Source organism: Cervus elaphus, chromosome 15 (genome assembly GCF_910594005.1).
Source record: "Cervus elaphus chromosome 15, mCerEla1.1, whole genome shotgun sequence".
NCBI classification, from domain to species: domain Eukaryota; kingdom Metazoa; phylum Chordata; class Mammalia; order Artiodactyla; family Cervidae; genus Cervus; species Cervus elaphus.
This window is the reverse complement of record NC_057829.1, coordinates 64,573,392-64,595,176: the sequence shown is the minus strand read 5'-3', so window position 1 is coordinate 64,595,176 and position 21,785 is coordinate 64,573,392. Positions and strand designations below refer to the sequence as shown.

The following is a 21,785-nucleotide window of genomic DNA, read 5'->3' as shown; positions in this document are numbered from 1 at the left end:
AAAGCTTTACAATCATTGTTTCCATCAATTCATCAGCCCTGAGGTAGATATTTTCAACACCCACTCCCTCTCCCTACACATATATCATTATAGTTGAGGAAACTTGAGGCTCACAGGGGTCAACTCAATCAACAAGGTCCAGCCCGGCTGGTAGGTAGAACTAGACATCTGAACCAAGTACAACATTTGATTCACAAATCCATGCTTTTATACACTACACTCAATTGTTATGCTGTTTCTCACTGGAAGCGAAAAGATACATACTCCTTCCTAAAACATCACCTGAAGACCAGATTTAGGTAGGGAAGGCAAGGCCCAATTTTTTTTTAAACTCCTCTAACCACCTATTGTACTAAACACCTGGAGGAGTGAAGTGACAGTCTGGTTATACAAGCTGACCACTGGGTCCCCGTCTCCTGCTACCCTGGCTTCCAGGGTCTTTCTTGTCTAAGACCTTCCACTCCTGACACATGACTACTCAGTGTGCTTTCTCCCTCTCAAACACTGAAACGCAGAAGTGAGCCAAATTTGGTGACTCGGAGCATCACCAAAGATACCTGAGAGAAATCGGGCAACATTCGCAAAAGACCCACCATCCCTCAACTGCTGGACCCTAAGGCATACGGATGGATGTAGACAGAAACACAAACTTCAGTTCTTCCCTCCAGGCTTGCCAGGCTCAGCTCCACTCCTGGGGAGTCTCCTGCTCAATCTCTACTCACTGGTCCTCCACTGTCCATGACTCTGGATTCCCTCCTCTCACTCCTCACTGGAGGTCTCACTAACCACAGGCCCCTGGGACTCAAGGCTGCCCACGTGTGAGGCTTTGTCCCTCAGAATCACACCAAAAGTGCTCAGCAGGGCTCTGCTGAGGGCCCTAAACCCTATAAGGATTGAATGGAGCTGGCTGAAGACTAGCAGAAAGGGCTCCCAGAGTGAGCAAAGCCAAACCAGGATGTGCAGACATGACAAAGGAATGGATGGCAAGAGAACAGACACACAACAAACAGGTACATAGAATTACTGCAGATCAGAAAAGAAAGATGAAGGGACCCTAGAGAAAGTCAATCCAAACACCTGCAGCCAGGGATCTTCTGAGAAAGTGACTGTTTACAAAAAGGACTTTGGTGAAGGGACTGCTGGAGAGACCAGGTAGGAAGAGGGTGAGTAGGAGAAACTGGGGGAGGGGGGTACTCTGGAAAAGGAAGCTGGAACATCTCTTTAGAGCAGGCAATTTGAGAGAATACCAGAGAAGCAGGCTGGGACTGGGGTGTTGGGCGGTGGGGGAAGCACTAGAGGTACCAGAAAAAGGCAAGATGACACGGGCAGAAAGGCCAAGGCATCTGGAAGTCCACAAGCACTTAAGTGTATCCCTATATCCAACTTGTTTGGGTAAAACTGACCACTGAGGACCCCTCTCTGCAGTCCTACTGACCTCTGCACTGGATTTTGAATGGTAGAAGACCCAGAGGTAGGGAAGTTACCAAGGGGAGAGACAGTCCTATCCACAGAAGTTCCCATTCTGAGGAGACAATGAACCACCACCACCGCTATCCCTGCCTCCAATCCCCAAGAGAGCCTCTGACCTAAGGAACCACCAACATGTAAGTCACAAAACTGAGAAATAACAATTGCTGCAAATACTGTCCATGATCTTCGAAGAATCAGAAGGATGAGAGACGAGGTGACATGGAGACATATGATCCAAGGAGGGACTCTTCACACTTTAACACTCAGCCTGTTAGTTCATCTCATCACCTGCTCACACACCAGGGCCTTCCACACAGCTACAGCCGCAATGACATGTGAGGGGGGAGGCCCAGGGTGAAGCATCCTCCCTGATGAGCCCAAGGACTGAGAGGAGCCCGGAGGCTGAGCTTTGCTCTCCACTCATCTTCTTCCTCTCTCAACAGCCTCTAATCTTGTCCTCACAGGGTGCATGACACATGGCTTCATAAGCTCTGGGTATTTCGTGTGCTTTCCTCTCCAACTAAAGAGGCTCCTGGAGGATAAAAGAGCAGATTTTCTCCACATCCTTCAGTGTTGGAATCTTAACAAATTGTCACAGGTGGGGTATCTGGAGTGTTGATTACAACAACATTTTCCACAAACAAAAAACACATGTCAGAACCATTCTGTTGCTATTCTTTGCCCTATCGCTTGCGTCTGACACTCCTTGTTGGCTCACGCCTCTAGATGTCTGTTCCTGAATCTACTGCAGCCTGGGGAATGGGCCCACCCAACCTTTATTAAGAAATAACAGCTCATAAGAAATATTTCCTATGAAGGAAATAATGAAAGGGTATGTGGCCCAAGAGTCTCTGGGGGACAGAGGGAGGGTATCCTCACATTGGGTTGGCCCATTGATAAGGATCCTTCCCTTCTCTGTCTCCTAACAGATTCAGATTAATGATTGCTCATTCCTAATTGTCAAATTTCTTTTCCTTCATCCTGTGTCTAATCACCAGTGACAGAAACCATTACGCAAATGAGAGCAGACGACTTCCCCCAACTGTTCACGTTGGTTAAAACCTTGTAATTTAGAGCTCTGATTTGTAGGAGAAGCTGGTCTCCCCCAGGCATCCTGGGCATCTGCTCAACTGATGCCCAGAACAGCCCCTCCTCCATCCCTCAACTCCAACCCCCCAACAAATATTAGACTTCACAAGAGAGTGGTTTCCTCTGTACCTGCTGGTGTAAAAATAGGAGCATGCAACATGGCTGACCTCTATACAGGCCCAAATCCCCACCTTTCCCTCTTGTCTGCCCTCATGCTGCTAGTTAGAATAGGTGTAAGCAACAGGGCAGAGACGCTTCCTCTGCAACAAGCAGAATTTGTGCCTGAACAGCCCTAGCCTAGCTATGTGAAAGGAAGGGCCTCAATCTTTTCATCAGGGGAAATGCTGGCAGCAGAACATGAATCACAGTTTTCAGTGAACTTCCAGACCTAGATCTTCAACGCTCCAGGATGCACAAGCATGCTGGGAGAAGTGACTGGACCTATTCAAGGACACACAAGTCATCAATGGGATCCAGAACTGCTTCCCGGTAACTCATTTCAGAACTCTTTTAACTCCATAGTATGGCTTCCTGGCATCTTCTCCAAGAAGTGTTTGCTGGAGCCCAGAGAGCTTTTACCCTGAGCTGTATCTTCTGTATTCTTTTGGGCTAAGCCTGTCTGTAATAGATACTGCCCAGTGGGTAAGATCTGAGCAAGGCCTGTAGTTCAAAGGTATGGTAGGAAAATCAATATAGTTTGCTGGAGAAGCACAGCAGGGGGTTTGTAGCCCAATAGTACTAGGATTGAATCCTGATTGCCACCAATCACTTACTCTTGAGCTGTAAAATGAGAATACCTACCTTGCAGGATAGCGAGGAACAAAGACAAAAGCACTTGCCACTATTAGGTGTCTTAATAGTCAGGGGTTCCTGTTGTATTACCCAAGGATCAGGAGCCAACCTGTGAAGGCCCCTCCACCCCAGTCAGACATGGGTGGGCACAGCACCCAGAGAAGATCAGCTGAGAGGACCAAGCCATCACCCACATCCTTGAGGAATGAGCCAGGAAGGCTGCAGACATGCTGTGAGGAGAATGAAAAGAATGTGCTATATTTCAAAATGTGAGTGTGGTCAATTTATCCTTCTTCTGTCCTGTTTTCTTTGCTGTGTTCCTTTTTCCCAAAAGAGATGGAGGGATGGAGACCACTGCGGTCACATTTTCCAGCATTGGCTATATTTGAAAGAACTACACTTTAGAAGGTACCGTGTTTGAACACCCACACTGCATCAGAGAACCCCAGCATGGGGTACTAAAAATAAACACCCCACCCCAAAATACACACAGGTGCGCTCATGCACACACACGCGGCATCCTCAGTCCATCAGTGCACTGTAACTATAAACTGAGCTCTGGGGGTGAGAGCCACAGCTCAGACACTGGAAGTAAACCTTTGGCAAAAAAAAAAAAATGAACCCAGAGACTTCCAACTCCTTTTTCCTTCCAAAGAGAAGGGGCGTGGAGATGGGAGTGGAGGTGACAGGACGCAGGGCCACCACACTGCCCAATTCCAAGGGCCCCACTTCCACCACACAGGTGTGAATGACGGCCCTTTGAGTTTTGCAGTGCCCAGTGGCCCAGCTGTAAGCTGCAGCCCTGAGAGGGGTTCCCACAAGTAACTATAAACAGAAAAGGAATTCCACTCCATGCTCCACCAGTTGCCCTCACTTGTGAGGGTGTTTGTGGAACATTACAGTGGGGTCTGGCAGAGGTGCTGGCTTCAAGAGGCAAGGCTACATTTTTGCCCTTGCCATGAGGTGGATGACAGGTGGTGAGTTAGCTGCCTCGGCTTGACCCCACTTAGTCTACTTGAGCCAGGAAGCTCCACAGACATAGCAGAGGACTTGGCCTGGGCGGGGAGGGTCATAGGACCTGGAGGCTCTAGCCAGTCTCAGGCAGGTTGTTGCAGTGAGGCCTGACCATTATCCAATGGCTAAAAATGAGTTTAAAAGCTTTAGACCAGGTCAGGCAGTACTGCCTTGGAGCTCCTGCTGTATGTTCCATTGGACAAGGTTAAGCAGTAGAAACTTGGTAAGCAGAGAGGCAGGCCAGTGTAGACACACATGCACACACACACATCCACAAAAGGCTTGCACCCTTAGAACCTACAGAAGCCATTGCTAGAGGACTCCCCTGGCACTCAGGACAGAGAGCAAGAGCTGGTGCTGAAAGAGAGAAGTTGTCTGTAAAACTCCTGTAATGTGGAAGTTCTGCACAATCCTTGGTTCGTTTGTCCCAAGGCGCGTTTCTGTGTATGGCTTAAGCTTGAAGGTCCAAGCTGGAACCCTGCCTAATGCGCTCTCCCAGGAAGCTATTGAGGCTCTCAGAGGGACGCCTCCCCCTCCCTCTTTCTCCCATTAGTGTCCCCGTAGCACTTCTACCAGCCTAGAGCCTTACTCTGTGAAAACGGGGAGGGGGCAGACCGACCTCACAGACAGGACAGCTGTGGCCCTGTAGCCCAGATGTGGGGGCATCCGAGAGCATCTCCTCTCTCTCAGGCTGAGGCACTGAGGTTGCAGGAGACAGAGCCGAGAGCCAAAAGTGGCATCCTGACCCAGGAGAAGGGAGCAAGGAACAAACACATACACACGTGTGCAGGCACACACACGCACACACACCCCGAGGTTGACAGACTAACACACAGACATGATGACAACCAGAAGCTGGGGACTCCACACACTGAATGCAGGACTTTAGGGGGCAGAGAGGGAAGGTGCTGGGGCACAGAGGCAAGGTAAGAAGTCCCTCCGAATGGGAGTGGAGTGCCAACCACCCTGCCTTGCCCCAAACACCTGCCTCCAGGGCCATGGCAAGAGTCCAGTCCATTAAGTGCAGCGTGCAATACTAGCGCTTGGAGTCTCCTGTCCTCATCAATGAAGCGGTGTGGACGGGCTAGCAGTCACCTGGCAGGAGGCCTTGACTCCTGGCAGGCTAGTTGTATCTGCCCTTGATCATTGTGTTCAACAAGGGCCCCACCTGTGGAAAGACATGAGGAGCCAGTCAGAACTGTCTGTCCTCTAGCCCCAGAGCAGGACGGGGTGTGTCTGGAGACATTGACGTCCAGCCAAGGGCAAGGACAAGGCTTTCATTCAATCTTGTAAACCCTCTAATCAACTCTCTTCCTGGAGGTCAACCCAGTGTTCTTGGGCATGGTCCCCTCCTCTGGGTCCATGTTGGATTACCTTCCCTCTCACAACACCCTATACACATAAGCAGCACCAAACTGACAAATAGACGGTCAGAGGAGCTAACACTCCCCAGACACCTCAGAGTGTCTATCTGCGTGTTTTGTAAATGTGCCTTAAGAATCTTAAATGCTTCTTTATCCTGAAAGGATCACTTGCAATTGGGGCTGGTGCTCTCCTCCCACAGGTGCTATGGATGCAGAGGCTATCCACAGGACAGAGGTAAAGAGCATCACAAATACAAATCTCCCCCATTTATGCAATGGGCCACTGGCACACCTGTGTGGGAAGCAGGTCTCAACATTACCTAGAGCAGCCTTGGCACAGCTGGGAGCATGCCAGAAGATGCTTTACTGCTCGCTTTCCGTTCCAGAAGAATCCCCTCAGGGGTCCCCAGCTGGCACACAAGCCCCATGAGGAACATTACTACTAGCATGGAACAGATTACAACTGATCTGCCAGTCAACCCCAGCTCTCACCAAAAAATTAGAATTTTCTGAACACACCCATAACCTCTATGAAGAGAGAGGACAACATACTGAAACAGATGAGCAAGAGAGAACAAGACACCAACCCTGACTTCCCCTGGTCACTCTGCCCACTGAGTCACAGGAGTGCCCCTCTGGGGTAGCCACATACCTCTTGTGGGTTCCCCAAGGCCTCTCCAAGCATCTTCTCAATGTTCCTCATGATGGCCACTTTCTGATGGGCTTTGAGAGGATATTCAATCCTCTTAGGAGTCGGGGCCCCCTGCAAAGTAAGCAGCAGCTCAGGAATGTCTTCAGCAGGCTCCAGAGTCACCCACTGTGCCAAGCACCACCCTCTCTTAGGAAACCCGTTCAACCCCAACCCTCTTCATCTCCCCAAAGACCCAGTAATCACTTCCAGGACAGCCAACCTCCCTGCCCTACCCCGAAATAATTCATCACACCTACCTCACCCCACTCCCATCTAGAACAAAAAACCATAGTCACCTTATACCAGAAGTTCACAGTGATGGTTATCCCCCCATTTAGTAATGACTCTATGTGATGCCACCTGCAAGAAAATAAACAGGTTGCTGTTTGCCACCAGTACTTTTCAGAGGGACGGATCCTCTGAAACTAGGTAGAGTGCAGCTAAGGGATGTAAAGAAGACAGTATCTTCACACTCATCCTATCAAACACACCCTGGAGCTAGAGGGAGTGTGGTGTTTGGTCTTCAAATACCACAGAGCCAAGCCTCAAGCCTCTGGGGCCTCTTTGGACCAGAGGAACTGTTATCTCGTCTAGAGACAGTGTTGTCATTTCCCCCACATTAAGTATGCCCATCATCTGGATATGCCAACCTTCCTGTACATCACATTAAGTCCAATCCTGCCACAACTCAAAAGAAGGAATATGGATAAGGCTTTCCAGGGAATCGGAAAGAAAAGCTCCCCAGAAGCCCCCAGTCCTAGCCCCATCCTCACCAGTACATTGGGATGTAAAGAACATCACCGGGGCCAACAACTGTTTCGTAACCAACCACGTTCTGGAAATTGGGAAACCTCTCGTAGTCAGGATTGTCAAAGTCCACCTGAGAGGTTCAAGAGGAAAAAAAAAAATCAGTCAATCACCAAATTTTTATCTGTTACTTTGGTAATCAAGAAAGATCCCTTAAAAAGTCTTGAGAATTTTTTTTTTTAATCCAGCAAAAGACACAATACACATTAAACATATGCAAACTCTCTCAGAGAATGACATAAGAAGATGGGCACTGCTGAATGTTAAATGAATACTAGGCTTTTAAGGAATTAGGACTCATCTTTCAGCCAAACTTTCAGAAACTTTCTCCCAAACACATATTCTAACCAGCAAAGACTCCTACACAAGGCAGCTAAGCAGCTTTCTCCTCAAGGAAGAAGAGGAGCTCTCTGGTTGGCCACAAAGTCAACTACATACCTCACTGAGATCCAGAAAAGACCTTAAGTGACATATCTCAATTCTATTCATCCTTCTTTTTATCAAAAAGAAGTAGCATCTGTGACAAAAGTAAACAATCATAAAATCTAATGGAGACATACACATTTTGTTTCATGAATTTATAATCCAATCAAAGAGAATAACCAGAGCCCACCAGCATCAATGAGGGCTTTGCCCTGAACATCTGGAGACTGGCACAGGGGCCAGGAATATGTAAGCTACATTGTGAAACTGTCCTCTGAGTTTATCCAAACCTGGCATACTGCCACAGAGAAGGGGGACCAATGCCCATCTTGGACCTCAAAGGAGTTCTATACCCTCCTCGGATCACACAAGCTCACCTGGCTCTGTCTGTCACAGGGATGATGAACAGGATACGGGTAGAGGCACTCAAACTGATCCGGAGGGAACAAAATGCATCGCTTATAGCCTTTTATCTGAGCAAAGAAGTTCTGTTGCTCATCATAGTGAGCAGGTGTCACATTTCCTATAGGAAGAAAGACATTTTCTTATTCAAGACAGTAGCTCTACTCACAGGATGGAACACAGGCTTCAATGTTACAGAGAAACCTAGTCTGCCCTCTCAGCAAAAGGTTCCAAATCAAAATCAAGGAGACTATAATCACAACTCATTCAATTAGGTGTTACACTTTTTAATAGGTGATAGGTCTAGTAGCAAACATCACTGGCTAAGGGTTCACCATCAATTAGCAGAGTAGACTTCCTTAAATGACGGCTGCTGCCCTTACTGTATACAACTGCACATCAAAATGATACAAGCATGACAAAATAATACACTCCATACAGCTATGCCCTGCTTTTCGGAAGTTCACTTTATACCACTTTGCTTTTACCAAGGACCTATATTTGCACCTATTTTGCTAACTGAAAGAAATTCAAAGAGAATTTTCATTTTTACAAAGAAAAAGGCAAAAGTATCATTCAGTGTTTGCTCTGGAGTGAGCCATTACAGAGGCAGCGAGCACGAGCAGCAAGAGTGGCACTGCCAACCTCCTCGCCTGGAAACTACACTCAGCATCAAGCCACCACAGCTCTGATTGTGTCTGTGAGCATCTGTGCTTTATCTCTATTTATTTTGTGCATCCGTTAGCAAGATGTGCCCTAGAATAATTGCTTCTTTGTTTTACATCATCTTGGCTTATAGAAGGTTTCAAAGGGATGGTTTGCTTTCAGACAGCTAGTGGGAACCTGTACTTGTACTCTTCTTGACAATGGCACAAATTCAAGGGAAACACAAGCAAGAGTTAGAAACAGTTGAAATGACTGGTATCGGCAATGCATACATGCTCTTCTTTGACAGAGTTAACCAGTCTTATTAAGTTGTATATATGTACTTGCTTTGGGTAGCTCTTCTGGAGCTCACCAGGGGCTTTCCTGGCGGCTTAGACAGTGAAGAATCTGCCTGCAATGCAGGAGAGGTGGGTTCGACCCCTAGGTCAGGAAAATCCCCTGGAGAAGGGAATGGCCACCCACTCCAGTAATTTTACTTGAAGAATTCCATGGATAGAGGAGCCTGGTGGGCTACTGCCCATAAGGTCGCAAAGAGTCGAACACAACTGAGTGACAAACACTCTCTGGAGCTCAAAGATTCTCTCTGGAGCTCAAAGATTCTCAACCTTTGCTCCCACTTCAACACACCTGTTGGACTGCAACACTTCTTTAAATGAACACTGGAGCTGTTTATTCTCATGGGAGCCGGGGGAGCATAACAAACTCCTGAAGAGTGTTGTGTACTCCGAATAACGCAAATTATCTAAAATGCCATCTTGAATTATCTGCCCTTGTGTATGCATGCTCCTCTTTTTAACTGAGGCTGCATCTGACAGTTATAAAGAGCCCCACTGTTTCTCTGCACAGTCCCTGAGAGCTCAAGGGACCTCTGCAGGGCATGGAGTTTAGAAAACATTCCCCAGTCTGCCTGAGGGGGCCAAGACAGCCACTTTATTAGGTGCAGAGTCCATGTACATTCCTGAAGAAGACTTGCTCACTTGTCTCTACCTGCTCTATCTGCTTTCTTGCCCTCTACCACAGGATAGAAAGGCAACATTCAGAGTCAAGTAAATAAGAACTGGCTCCTGGTAGGTCAACCAACAGTTAGCTTCAAAGGGGCAGGCTAAGGGTCAATTCATAAGCTGCAATACTAGAAGCTTTCATTAATACTAGCAGTAAAAGATATAAATCTGGAGAAAAGACAATCAAAGGGGAAGAAGAGACTTCAGAGCCTAGTGGTGACTCATAATGAGTAATTACTGTGCTTCCTTGTTCAACTCAATTTACTCACCATTTACAAAGTACCTCTACAATGACCCTGGCACTGAGCTAGTGACAGAATTGAGACAATGACCCTGGTTGGTAAATAGGTTTCTTTCTCCTCATTGGAGTTTAAAGGCGTCTCTTTTTAATTAAAAAAAAAAAAGAAGTATTCAAGTATTTGCTTATGTACGTGTAAAATCTTCTAGCAGGATACAGAACCAGCTAACAACATTTGGTGCCTCCAGGGAGGGAATGGAAACTGGGAGGCTGGGAAACTGGAAAGTAAGAGATTTATCACTACATACCTATTTATACCTTTTGAATTTAACTCCAAAAATGTATTATCTGCTCAAAAGGTAAGTTCAATTTATATTTGAAAAATATTTCTCTTCTACTAGGATAAAAATCTGCACACATATCAAACAGAAAACAGCAGAATTTTAAAGAGATCTCCAGTATCTGAGTATATGTATCCACAAAGCTGAGGAAGGGAAAAGGGAACTTTCTTTTTAGAGTGACTGAAGCTAGTTTAATGATGTAACATATTAATCTCATTGAACCTTCATAGTCAATTTTAAGGTATTACTGTGCCTGTTTTACAAATTAGGAGACTGAGGCTTAAGAAAGTTACATGACTTGTTCAAAGTCATGGATCGAGTAAGTGGTGGGGAAAGGATCAGAAATCAGTTCATATGACCCCAAGTCGTGCTGCTTTCTGAAAGATTTCTTACCTTCCATGCCAATAAGCAGCAGGTTAGAGGTCAGCTGACCCCAGCCACGCTTTCCCTGTTGCTTATTAATCCAGTTCCAGTTAAAACCCAAGAAGTCCATGACAATCTTCCTGCCGACAGTATCATTGAGTGTTTGCTGTAGATACAACCTATGTTCCCCAAAAAGAAAATCCCATTAGTGCATGTACACAGTGTCTGTGGCATGGCCTCCCTACACCTGGAAATTCAAACCCAAGCCCATACCAACATTTCTAAGAAAAACAGCTGCAGTCATGAACTCTCACAGAGCCGAATCCTCTCCTATCCTTCTTTGAGCTCTGTTCAACATCAAATTTTTTATTTTAAAGAAGTGATTCTTGGCTTTTCTGGGTTACATTATGAATCTTTTATGAATCCAAGAGGGGAGAAAAAAGTACCCAAGGGAGGTTCCCCATAAAAATGCACATACACTGAACTTTCATTTAATTTCATAGATTCCTCAAAGCCTACCCATAGACCCTAGAATGACGACTCAGCCTGTTCCAGAAACTCTCAGGGCCTGAGAGGTCTCCTTTGGCCTCCAACAGCCATTGTGGCAGATTGTATTCCCTCCTTGTGAGAGTTATTCTTCTGCACCTCCTTGAAGTAAGGTTTGCTTATCTAACTTCTTTGGCCACCAAGCTGTCCACAGAAGTGACTGGAGCTGCTTCCAAACTTTAATTTTAAGAACCAGTACACACTACCACCACATTACTTTCCCTCGGCCACAGCAACTGCAAAGTTTCAGATAGCAACTGCTGGAGCAATTCTGGGTCCCAAAGTGGAAAAGATGACCTAAGAGAAGAGCCTCCAGGTGACCCAAGATGGACATGTAGCATGTGTGAAAAATAAACCTTTCTTGCTTCACATTGCTGAGTCCTGGAATGAAGCCTAGTTTATTTTAACTGATTCAGCCACCTATCTGTAGCAGCCATCTGGAGCTGAAGGAAGAAACCTCACTAAACTTTCTGCAGACTCAGGGTCCCTAACACACCTGAGGAAGGTAAGAAGTTACTTAATACATATGAAAACCCAAACACAGTTGCTCAAGTCCCCAAAGAAATATTATTTAGGAGGCAAACATGAAGGAAAAAAAGTAATGGTGCTAAGAACGTCATTTCAAAAGGCTCAAAGGTATCTCAGTGCCTGATGATAACCATGATGTTTTAAAGCAATCTTTATTAAAATTTTGCTAACTTGAAAAGAGCTACCTGTGTGGGGACATGGAACCCTCAAGACTTGAATACAACCTTGGAATGCTCCCCAGAGATTATGAAGTACGTATATTCACACAAATATTTCTCAAGTAACTCTGAAAGACTGAGAAACACTTCCCAAACAGGAATCTAAACAATTCCTCTGAAACCTTAACAGTAAATGCTCAAAACAGCTCAAAGAGGATCCTAATACCCTTTACCTCAGAATCGTAACAACTTGTATCATTATACAATGGGGTTAGTTGGTGCTAAGGTCAGCTGGTAGGGAAAAATCTGCAAACAGTAAAGAAATTTTCCTTAAGTCATCCACAAAGTACAGACTACACTCCTAGCTCACATTTACGCAAAATGTTCTCACTATGGGAAACAAGAACCCTAAAATGACTGAGAAATCAGAAGACTCATATCTTATCTCATGCTCACTGTAGTGTGTATGTTCACCCAACAGATTTACACTCCACCAGCATCATCTAAATCAATCTTTCTTCTCAATGTTGGTTGTGTGTGTATGTTTGTGTGTGCATGAGTGCACACTGTGGTAAATTTGAGGACATTAATGCATGAACGGATTCCACTGCAATAGTCTCTACAAGACATAAAGAACAAATCTATTGTAGTTCGGGTTCTAGAAACTCTTTTGGTCAAAGTTCCAACATTATGACAATAGCTAAGAGTTAAGAAGACAAAAAAAGGGAGGGGGAAGGGAGGCAGATATTTCAAATCCTTTCACTCTGCCACATACTGCTAACAGAGTCTGAAAGAGAAATGGGGCTGGAAACTGAAGAAAAGCCCCGGGTTGGGCACCAAATGTGAGATGGAGATAGTCAATCACCATCAAGTACTCAGTGACAGCAATTCCCCAGGAGCAAAGTTAAAGCAGGACTGAATGCTGTCTGAGAACTATATAAGAGAAGGTCCTCATAAAGAGAGTTAAAAGGGAGAGATAAGTCACTCCCCTATGTGTGTGGGTGTCTTGTGTTTGCTATTGTCAATATAATGCAGAACATCAATATTCTCCCTACCCTCACCTATTCAACTTTTCAGCCTGCACTGCCCCCATTCAAATATTTTAGGACAAAGGCTGCAAACCTGCAGTCTCAGGAAATTCACTGACATTTTAAACTGGCCTCCTGCAGCATTTTAAAAAACTTGAATTAGCTGCCCACATTTAAAGTTTAAAAATTTTTTTAAAATAGAAATCCTGATTTCTAGCTTCTCCTGGCAGGACGTGGGGGAGGGAATCAGACTATCTGGCAACCCTGGGGTTGCACTCCAAAATGGAAACAAGAGTTAAGTAATGACTTCTCACTCTGAACAGGGCATATGCCTTCAGCTTCATCAGAGCTTTCACCCAAACCTTGACTCATTTCATTCACCTACTAGACTCTGCTGCTAAGTCACTTCAGTCATGTCCGACTCTGTGCTAGGCAAGTGTAATTCTCACTTTATGAAGACAACAAATTTGAGTCACACTTCAAGTCTAGTCACTCCATCATCCCTCAAGCTAGAAAATTCAGCCTCAAATAAATACAGGAAAGAAAAATGGGATGCCCTAGATTCAATGGAAAAAGCCATGATCTCAGAACTTACCTCTCTTCACCTCCTCGCTGCTGTATATCCTGCAGTTTCTCAACAAACTCATAAAATTTCATTTCTTCCCTGTTGGACCTTGGCTTAAAGTTCTGGAAATTAGCCATCTTCTTCTCATCATAGTACAAGAACTTGTGGGTGCTGGCACTGTACACGGAGAAGTCACCGTTGCCAATATTTTCTTGCAGGTATTCAAGATCCCATTTTAGTGCAGGATACACAAGATTTGTGTCAGTCAGCACCACAGGCTCCTAAATGGAAAAAACAAATCAAGTTGTCCCAAGGAGCTGGTGGGTTCTCGTCCCAAGATTCCAACTATTTCCCAACTTAAAAGTAACTTATGTTAATCAGCATGAACCCCGCAAGTTCCATTTCTCCTCGCTTTCCTCCCCATCCCCGCTTAAGACCCTAGTCCACGGCCCGGCTGGTCCCTTCCTTCTACCACCATTCGCCTTTGATCTCTCCTCCCAACCTGGTCCCTTCCCCCTCCCGCTTCGAAAGCGGCTCCGCCCCCTACCTCATTCTCGATAAGCTCCTCCGCCCGGGGGTCGCTTTGACTCAAACGCGGGATGGGCCGGGTCGGGAAGGTGTAACTGCGCAGTTGGGACTCATCCCAGGCGGGACCAGGACCTTCAGCCTCTTCCCGGGGTTCTCCAGGGGCCGAGGACGCGGCCTCCGTTGCTGTCGCCGCCATCTCTACCGCTAGGGACGGCCCCAGCGGAAGCGGAAGCTGCTCCTATTCCGGAGAATAATACAACGGAAACCATAGAGATAGGCGGTAAGAGAGAGCGGCCCAGAGAAATTAAGAACGCCGGCCCGAGCCCTTTGGGAGTGCCTCCTAATGGTAACCGATAGCTCTACACTAGGTAGAGTTTAGGTTTCTAAGACTAGACAATTATTTCACTGACTAGATTGGGCTAACCAATTCACAAAATATTATTGCTTATGCGTCCAGGCCTACACAACAGGCAAAGAAGAAGGCAAGTTTAGTGAGGCATTAAATTTTACCCTGACGGATAGGGGGAGACACAAACTTGACCCACCTAAGGAAGTCAGAAGGAAAAGCAGTTGTCCAATACATAGATGTTGAGCAAAGTTTGATCTGAAGCCCTCTGCAAAAAAATATATGGCAACTTGAATTCTTCTGAAATCAAAGGCGGTTTTTTGTTTTTGTTTTTGTTTTGCTTGGCGCCATTTGATTTCTCCATCTCACCTACTTAAAAGGCATTTTTGCCTTAGTCCAACTCTGTTTCTCGACTGAATTAGATCAGGGTTTGCTATTGGTCGAGTGCAGATGTCACCCCCCCCCCCCATTCTGAACATCAATTAGTTGCTCTTTTGCAAGAGGGCAAGTTGCTGTAAAGTAATTCTCCCCCAAATTTCATATACTGAAGAGTATTTATCAGTTTTTATTGCTCTGATAGATATTGGGGAATGTCTATAATAATAGATTCTACTCCAAAACAGTGATCACTAAAAGTTCCTGGAAATATGTGCATGCATATACTGTAAATTATGCAAATCATACCTGTGTAAATAAAAGCATTCATATGCCAACAATAATGCCCCTCCCATTCTTTTGTTGGACTGTAAAGTGAAGTCGCTCAGTCCTGCCGGTCTCTTTGTGACCCCAAGGACTGTAGCCTACCAGGCTCCTCTGTCCATGGGATTTTCCAGTCAAGAGTACTGGAGTGTTCGCCAATTGTGGTTCGGCTCGAAGTGTGTTTATCCGAGTCTAGCAAATCTGAGGCGGGTTCAAACAATAGGACTGGTTTTATATTTGTTGGGTTGTGGTGACTGAGACATGCGGATGTAAACACGAGACTGAAACTGAAGAACCATTTGGGAGGCGAGGGATAATTCCCTGGTGGTCCAGCGGTTGGGACTCCTCGCCAAGGGTGCGGGTTCAATCCCTGGCCGAGAAATTGGGCTCCGCCAGCCGCGCGGCCGAAACAAAACCACCAGTTTTGGGGGCCAATTTGCCTCTAACTGAAGGAAATAATTAATGTAGAAAACAAAACATGAACAAACAAGACCAAGCACTAAATTTGAAGAATGATCACGTTTGAAGATGGAAAGAGGAACTGCCACTGAAGGAGAAGAACAAGGCAAGCAAGCAGCCAGAGAAGAAGATTCTCTCTCTTTAGTCGCTAAGTCGTGTCCGACTCTTGCGACCCCATGGACTGCAGCCTGCCAGGCTCCAAAGGTTTCTCCGGGCAATAACACTGGAGTGGGTTGCCATTTCCGTCTCCAGTGTATCTTCCCGACCCAGAAATCGAACCCGGATCTCCTGCATTGCAGGCAGATTCTTTGCTGACTGAGCTATGAGGGAAGCCCTAGAAAAGAGATTAAACAGGCTCATTTTACTTATACAGGTCCTGAGGGAGGTGGGTCAGCTATCCACCCGAGATGCTCAGGTTCCGAATGCCCGCTATTCTGGGATGCGTCTAAGTCAGCAGAGGGAGAAAAGGGAGTCAGCAATCAGAAATGTCAAAGCAGTGACCCGCTTGTTTTTCTGTCCTTCCCGCCTTGCCTCTCAGCCTCTACGGATCCGCTCACCAACCCTCTGGCTTCCCAGCACCATTTAAGCCCCGCCCTTCCTTTAACAATTTTCTCCCTAACCGCGTTTGGCCCGGCTCAGGCGCCGTGACAAAGTCTTTGCGCATGTGCGGGGTGAAACGGGAAGAAGGTGAAGATGGCGGCGGCCAGGGCGGGGGTCCTGGGAGTCCGGTGGCTGCAAAAGGCAGCCCGAAACATGGTGCCGATGGGTGCACGGACAGGTCCGCTAGAACGGGCGAGGCCTCAGTGTGGGTGGGAGGGAGGGGTGCCTGAGGTTTATTGTGTTGGGCGCAGAGTGGATTTGGTGGGGTACCACGGTCGCCGAGTTCGGGAAAGGGCGGAGGTGGAGTTGGGATATCCACAGAAACGGAAGGAAGGTCTGCTGGTCCCTCGAAGCCTCGGGCTCTGACCTTGAAGCCTGAAGCCTTTAGAGTGGCAGGAAAAATGGGGCCGCTTCTGACTTGCCCTCGTCTGCCCTCCAGCCTCCCACATTACCAAGGACATGCTCCCGGGACCCTATCCCAAGACCCCAGAAGAACGGGCTGCTGCCGCCAAGAAGTATAATATGCGGGTGGAAGACTACGAGCCGTACCCAGATGATGGCATGGGGTAAGATAGGGTCTGCTCGCACCCGGGTAGTAATGGGAGAGGTTCGGAGTGGGTGGGTGGCTCTACTCTGACCCCTTTCCCCGAACCTTTTCGTGACCCTTCAGAGTCAGTGGTGTGGGTACTTTTCTCGGTGGAGAGAGGTGGGAGGGGATGGGTGAGCAGCTGCAGTCGAGAGGACTTTAATTTTCTCCTTGGCTCGGGTTGTTTCCTCAGATGAGGAAGCTGAGGTTTTAATAGCTCCCTTGAGGACCCCTGAATAGCGGGAACCTTCCTTGGTTCATCCAGAGCGCAAGGTTTCATTTAGATCGAGCATCTGCTGGGCTCAGGTGCTGTCTGTCATCCAGGCACGTGACCAGGCTGGAGCTGGACTCCTGTCATGAGAACCTTATTTGTAGATACAGTACTCTATATTTATATGTGTATATTTCTTTTTTTTAATCGTTGCTGTTAGCGTTGTGGAAATCTTAGCAACTTTAAAAGGTTAAATAGCTAACTCTTACTCCAGTTGATGGTTTCCCCCCATTCCCCATAACATCTCTGGTTAATTACCTGAATTGATTACCGTCACCCTCATTTTCTCCCTAGCATCACTCTTTCAGCGGTGGTTTCAGCAGCTCCTATTCATCTTGTTGTTTTCCAATCACTTCCTGTGACACATGTCCTAGTTGTCATCATTTCCTATGACTTTTTTTTTTTTTTTTTTTAATTTCTATGACTTCTATTGTGTTGTGGACAAGAGCAGCCTCGGTAGCAGTCTGTATAAGTTGAACCTGCACTTGCTGGTGAAAAATCCAGCCTATCACGTCCATAAGGTGCTTGAGGCTTGAAGATACATGTCAGTTTTGTGGTTGAGAAACAGTTGCTATGAAGAGTGCTTCTGTCATCTATACCTTTTTGTTTTTATTCCAGTTAACTGGGCAACCTAGGTTCAGACTCTAAACTTCAGTTTCTTTTTCTGTCTACTCAGGAAAACAGAGTGATTGATTATTGAATTCCCTTCCCTTGCTAACATTATAACATGGCGTGACTTTTTTTCTTTTTGTTGAAAGACGATAAGAAAAGCTTACATATGTTAAATAATGTTTCAGAGTTTGACATGAATTTTTAATAACAATTTGGACTTCTGCAGTTAGCGTTGTGCTTAGTGAGTGAAAACTGAGATTTAATAAAACAATAAAATAGCAACTATTTTATTTTATTAATGATAATTTTGATACTGAAAAGCATTCAGGAAAATTAATCTCTTTTATACCATTTGCAGGAATGTAAATTGCCACAGTTTTTCTGGGGGGATATTTGGGATATTTACCAGCCGCCCTTTAACCCAACATTTCTCAATATGTGCACCACAGGAAAACACTGAGATCTTGATTGGAAGGTTAGTTCCTCTGTCCTTTGGGGAAAGCCATTATCTTGTCACTTGGTTTCTCATCTCAGAGCTGAGGAGGCTGTGCATTGTCTGAGGCTCTCAAAGCCGTGTCCAGAAGTTCTTGCTGTCTCTCAGGTATGGTGACTATCCGAAACTGCCTGACCGCTCACAGCAGGAGAGGGATCCATGGTATGACTGGGACCACCCAGACCTGCGGTTGAACTGGGGTGAACCGGTAAGAGAACCATGTCCCATTTGCCCTTCCTTCTTTTTCCCTATGTCTTCTGTAGAACACATGGCACTTTTCTGCCCAAGTGGGCTTTCCTGGTGGCTCAGTGGTGAAGAATCTGCTTGCCACTGCAGGAGACATGGGTTTGATCCCTGATCCAGGAAAATCCCCTTGAGAAGGAAATGGTATCCCACTCCAACATTCTTGCCGGGAGAACCCCATGGACAGTCCATGGGGTCGCAAAGAGTTGGACATGACTTAGCGACTAAACATCAACAACACTAAGGTTTTTCTGCCCAAGGAAGCAGGGTCAAGTGCTCTGAGACCTAAGCTTCCCTGTGTGTGTGGGTAGAATAGGACTTCTGAGAATAATCGAAGCTCTTGAGTTGTGAATGTTCATGATTGGGACTGTCTCTGATCAGCCAAACCCAGACATAAGACAGCATCCAGTCCTATGGTCCAGAGTATCTCAGATGTGGCTCTCAGAATATTGCCCAGGGCAGGAGAATGCCTTTCAAGTCTTGTATGAGGCTCTAATCACTCTGGACTGCCTGCCTTTTGCAGGAAGAGCAGTATGTGACAGTGATCTGCCTTTCTGTTTCAGATGCACTGGGACCTGGACATGTATATCAGGAACCGTGTGGACACGTCCCCGACTGCTGTTAATTGGAACCTCATGTGTAAGCACCTCTTCGGGTTCGTCGCCTTCATGCTGTTCATGTTTTGGGTAGGGGAGACTTACCCCGCCTACCAGCCTGTGGTGAGTATCTGAGGAGTGCTCCCTCGGGCACACTTTCCTGAGGGAATGCAGTCTCTGGAGTAGAGATCTACCTGATACCAAGCTTGGCTTCCTGGTGAGGCCTATAGAGGGCCTTAGCTACTGTCCTGGAACAAGTACTAAAGCATAGCTTTTGACTGTATCTTGGGTCAGTCTGAGTGAGAAGAAACTGTGGGACTAGGTGAGGAATGAGAATGAAGAAGCCAGCTAGCCTTTAGAGTTGCCCTTTGGTGAAGTGTACTTAACACCATATTTCAGCAAGTGATCTTTTAAGGTAGAGTCCAGGAATCTCAAGTTGAAAGCTTATCCTTTATTGGTGTGAAGGGCATTTTCTATAGGAAGCAATTAACGTGGACAGTTAATTTTAGAGAACATGAAGGACACAGCAAATATACTCTCTGTATAGAACAGACTTGTTGCCAGGGAGTGCACATAGGGCTGGTATGGGGAAGGGATGGATTGAGAATTTGGGATTAGCAGATGCAAACTAGTATAAATAGAATGGATAAACAACAAGGTCCTGTTGTAAAAGCACAGGGAACTATATTCAATATCCTGTGATAAACCATAATGGAAAAGAGTATGAAAAAATGTGTATACACACACACACATACATAACTGAATCACTTTGCTGTATAGCAGAAATTGACAAATATTGTAAATCAACTAAATTAAAAAAAGAATGAAAATATACTGTCTAGCTTTGAGGACATTTAATTTGGATAAGAAAATTTAGAGATGTGACGTGAGCAACATTGGAACATATACAGGAATTTGGCACAGTTTTTGTGTTTATATGTGCATAGTGAAAACATGTGCTTGTGCTGTTAGGGAGGATTATGCTAGATGCTAAAACATATATTTTTAGATGATGGAGAGAAGTTGAAGAGAACATTTGGGGGAAAAGAAAACAGAATGGAGGAAGAGGACAGTGAGTTAGCTGGAGTGGAATAGGTTTATAAATAGCTCTCCGACAACCAGCTGCACCTGGGGAACTGCTAAAAAGTCAGATTCCTTAGCTCTTGGAGAGCCTAATTCAGTAACTCCACAGTGGGGTTCTACAATCAATATTTAACAGGTTCCCAGGTAATTTTGATGTGCTGGGAAATCAGGTGTGGAAACTGCTGTGTTAAAAATATTGTGAAGTACATTTGATCAGTTTGGTTGGGCAGCTTTTATTGCATGGCTGAGAGATCTGGACTTGATGGTATAGTAATGCATTAATTCAATAAATGTTTATGAAGCTCCTGTCATGTACCAGGTACAGAAGGTGCTAAGGGTTGGGAATACACTGATGACTTGGCCTGCCTCTAGGAAGCAGGGAGCCATGTTGGGATTTTGAACAGAAGAATGCTGTAAAGATGCCTAGGTTTTTAAAAGATTAACCTGGGAATAGTCTACAGGGCAGACTGTGAGAAAGGTACTAAAAGCAGGAGGCTGCCCTGTCTCCAGTTGGCTGCACAGTGCTACCTCTGCTGAGATAGGCAATGTCCTAATGGTAGCTCGTATGTCTGTGCACTGACACAAGCCTTCCTACCAAGCCCCAGGGGCCCCAGGCTGGAGAGTGCGCATAGGGCTGGTGTGAGCACTAACCACTTCAGGAGAGCAAGAAACGCAGTGTGGCTCCTCCATTTTTCAGTTCTGTAAGCACATCACCCTTTTCTCCTCCCCTTGAGCTGTGTTCTCTGACAGCTGTTTGTTGGTAAAGCCAGCAGCCCCTAAAGCACGTCCAAGCTATGTTTCCTCTGTGCTTTCCCCCACTACTGCTCCTGCACGCCTCATTTGCTAGGCCACTTTAGTGGTGGAACCATTAGAGGCTGAGTGACTTAAAGGAGATTGAGTCTGTCTCAACCCCGAGAGAGTGGGATGGATGGATGCATCGTCTCATTTAGAAAGCTTCCCTCATGCTCTCCCTTTCTCTCTCCCTCCCTCTCCCTCCTTCTCTTTCTCTCTCTCTCACACACACATACACTGTAGGCACCATTTCTCTTACACACACACACAGACACTCTACCTCTGTAGACACCCTTCTCTTACACACACACACACACACACTCTGTCTCTCTCTCTCTCTCTCTCTCTCTATTTCTGTAGGCACCACTTCTCTTACAATCTAAGCTTTCTCACTGCCTTGGGCTGAGCTGGGAAGAAGAGTGCTGTCCCTGCTGTTCTGGCCCAGCTGGGTCTGACCAGAAGCTACCGTGTACCTGTTTACTGTGTGTGATTCTTCACTCGGGGTAGGCTGTGGCCAGGTGTTGGCTGGATATATGTTGTTCTTGCTGACCTGTGTTTTTTCCTTAGGGGCCAAAGCAGTATCCTTACAATAATCTGTATCTGGAACGAGGCGGTGATCCCAACAAAGAACCTGAGCCAGTGGTTCACTATGAGATCTGAGGAGGCTTCGTGAGCTTTGTGTTCCTTAGCTGACTCCTTCAACTGGAGAAATTTAACTTTAATGAAACCCGTAATAAAACTTAGTGCTGTGGTATCTGTGCCTCATTTCCCCCGGGAATAGCTACTGCTTAAGCATTACTCATTTGAAAAGACCCTGATGATGGGAAAGATTGAGGGCAGGCGGAGAAGGGGACCACAGAGGATGAGATGGTTAGATGGCATCACCGACTCAATGGACATGAGTTTGGGTAGACTCCGGGAGTTGGTGATGGACAGGGAGACCTGGCGTGCTGCAAACCATGGGGTCGCAAAGAGTTGGACACAACTGAGC

General features: G+C 46.1%; 2 protein-coding genes across 3 annotated transcripts; one reads left to right on the top strand and one right to left on the bottom strand.

Moving 5' to 3' along the window:
• Nucleotides 1-3,711: 3,711 nt before the first annotated feature.
• HIF1AN (hypoxia inducible factor 1 subunit alpha inhibitor) lies at nucleotides 3,712-14,242 on the bottom strand. Its single transcript, XM_043925161.1, has 8 exons — nucleotides 14,034-14,242; nucleotides 13,517-13,767; nucleotides 10,692-10,840; nucleotides 8,028-8,173; nucleotides 7,194-7,300; nucleotides 6,717-6,780; nucleotides 6,382-6,492; nucleotides 3,712-5,533 (listed from the first exon to the last, which is right to left on the bottom strand). Exons 1-8 carry the CDS (start codon nucleotides 14,208-14,210, stop codon nucleotides 5,489-5,491), a joined length of 1,050 nt encoding a protein of 349 aa, XP_043781096.1. The 5' UTR covers nucleotides 14,211-14,242; the 3' UTR covers nucleotides 3,712-5,488.
• A 1,792-nt stretch (nucleotides 14,243-16,034) lies between these two features.
• On the top strand, nucleotides 16,035-21,548 carry NDUFB8 (NADH:ubiquinone oxidoreductase subunit B8). Of its 2 annotated transcripts, none has more exons than XM_043925163.1 (5): nucleotides 16,035-16,205; nucleotides 16,558-16,684; nucleotides 18,189-18,288; nucleotides 18,887-19,042; nucleotides 21,362-21,548. In XM_043925163.1, the coding sequence occupies exons 1-5, from the start codon at nucleotides 16,181-16,183 to the stop codon at nucleotides 21,452-21,454; spliced, it is 501 nt and encodes a 166-aa protein (XP_043781098.1). In that variant the 5' UTR covers nucleotides 16,035-16,180; the 3' UTR covers nucleotides 21,455-21,548. The 2 variants fall into 2 exon arrangements, with proteins under 2 accessions (XP_043781098.1, XP_043781097.1); XM_043925162.1 differs by having other exon boundaries at nucleotides 16,138-16,296.
• Nucleotides 21,549-21,785: the final 237 nt, after the last annotated feature.

Coding starts and splice junctions, on each gene's coding strand:
- NDUFB8 (XM_043925162.1), top strand. CDS start 16,212: ATGGCGGCGGCCAGGGCGGGGGTCCTGGGAGTCCGGTGGCTGCAAAAG. Junction 16,297..16,557: donor GCCGATGGGTGCACGGACAG/GTCCGCTAGAAC, acceptor TCTGCCCTCCAG/CCTCCCACATTACCAAGGAC. Junction 18,289..18,886: donor GGTTGAACTGGGGTGAACCG/GTAAGAGAACCA, acceptor TTTCTGTTTCAG/ATGCACTGGGACCTGGACAT.
- HIF1AN (XM_043925161.1), bottom strand. CDS start 14,210: ATGGCGGCGACAGCAACGGAGGCCGCGTCCTCGGCCCCTGGAGAACCC. Junction 6,493..6,716: donor CTGTGAACTTCTGGTATAAG/GTGACTATGGTT, acceptor CTTACTTTGCAG/GGGGCCCCGACTCCTAAGAG. Junction 5,534..6,381: donor CCTTGGGGAACCCACAAGAG/GTATGTGGCTAC, acceptor GTCTTTCCACAG/GTGGGGCCCTTGTTGAACAC.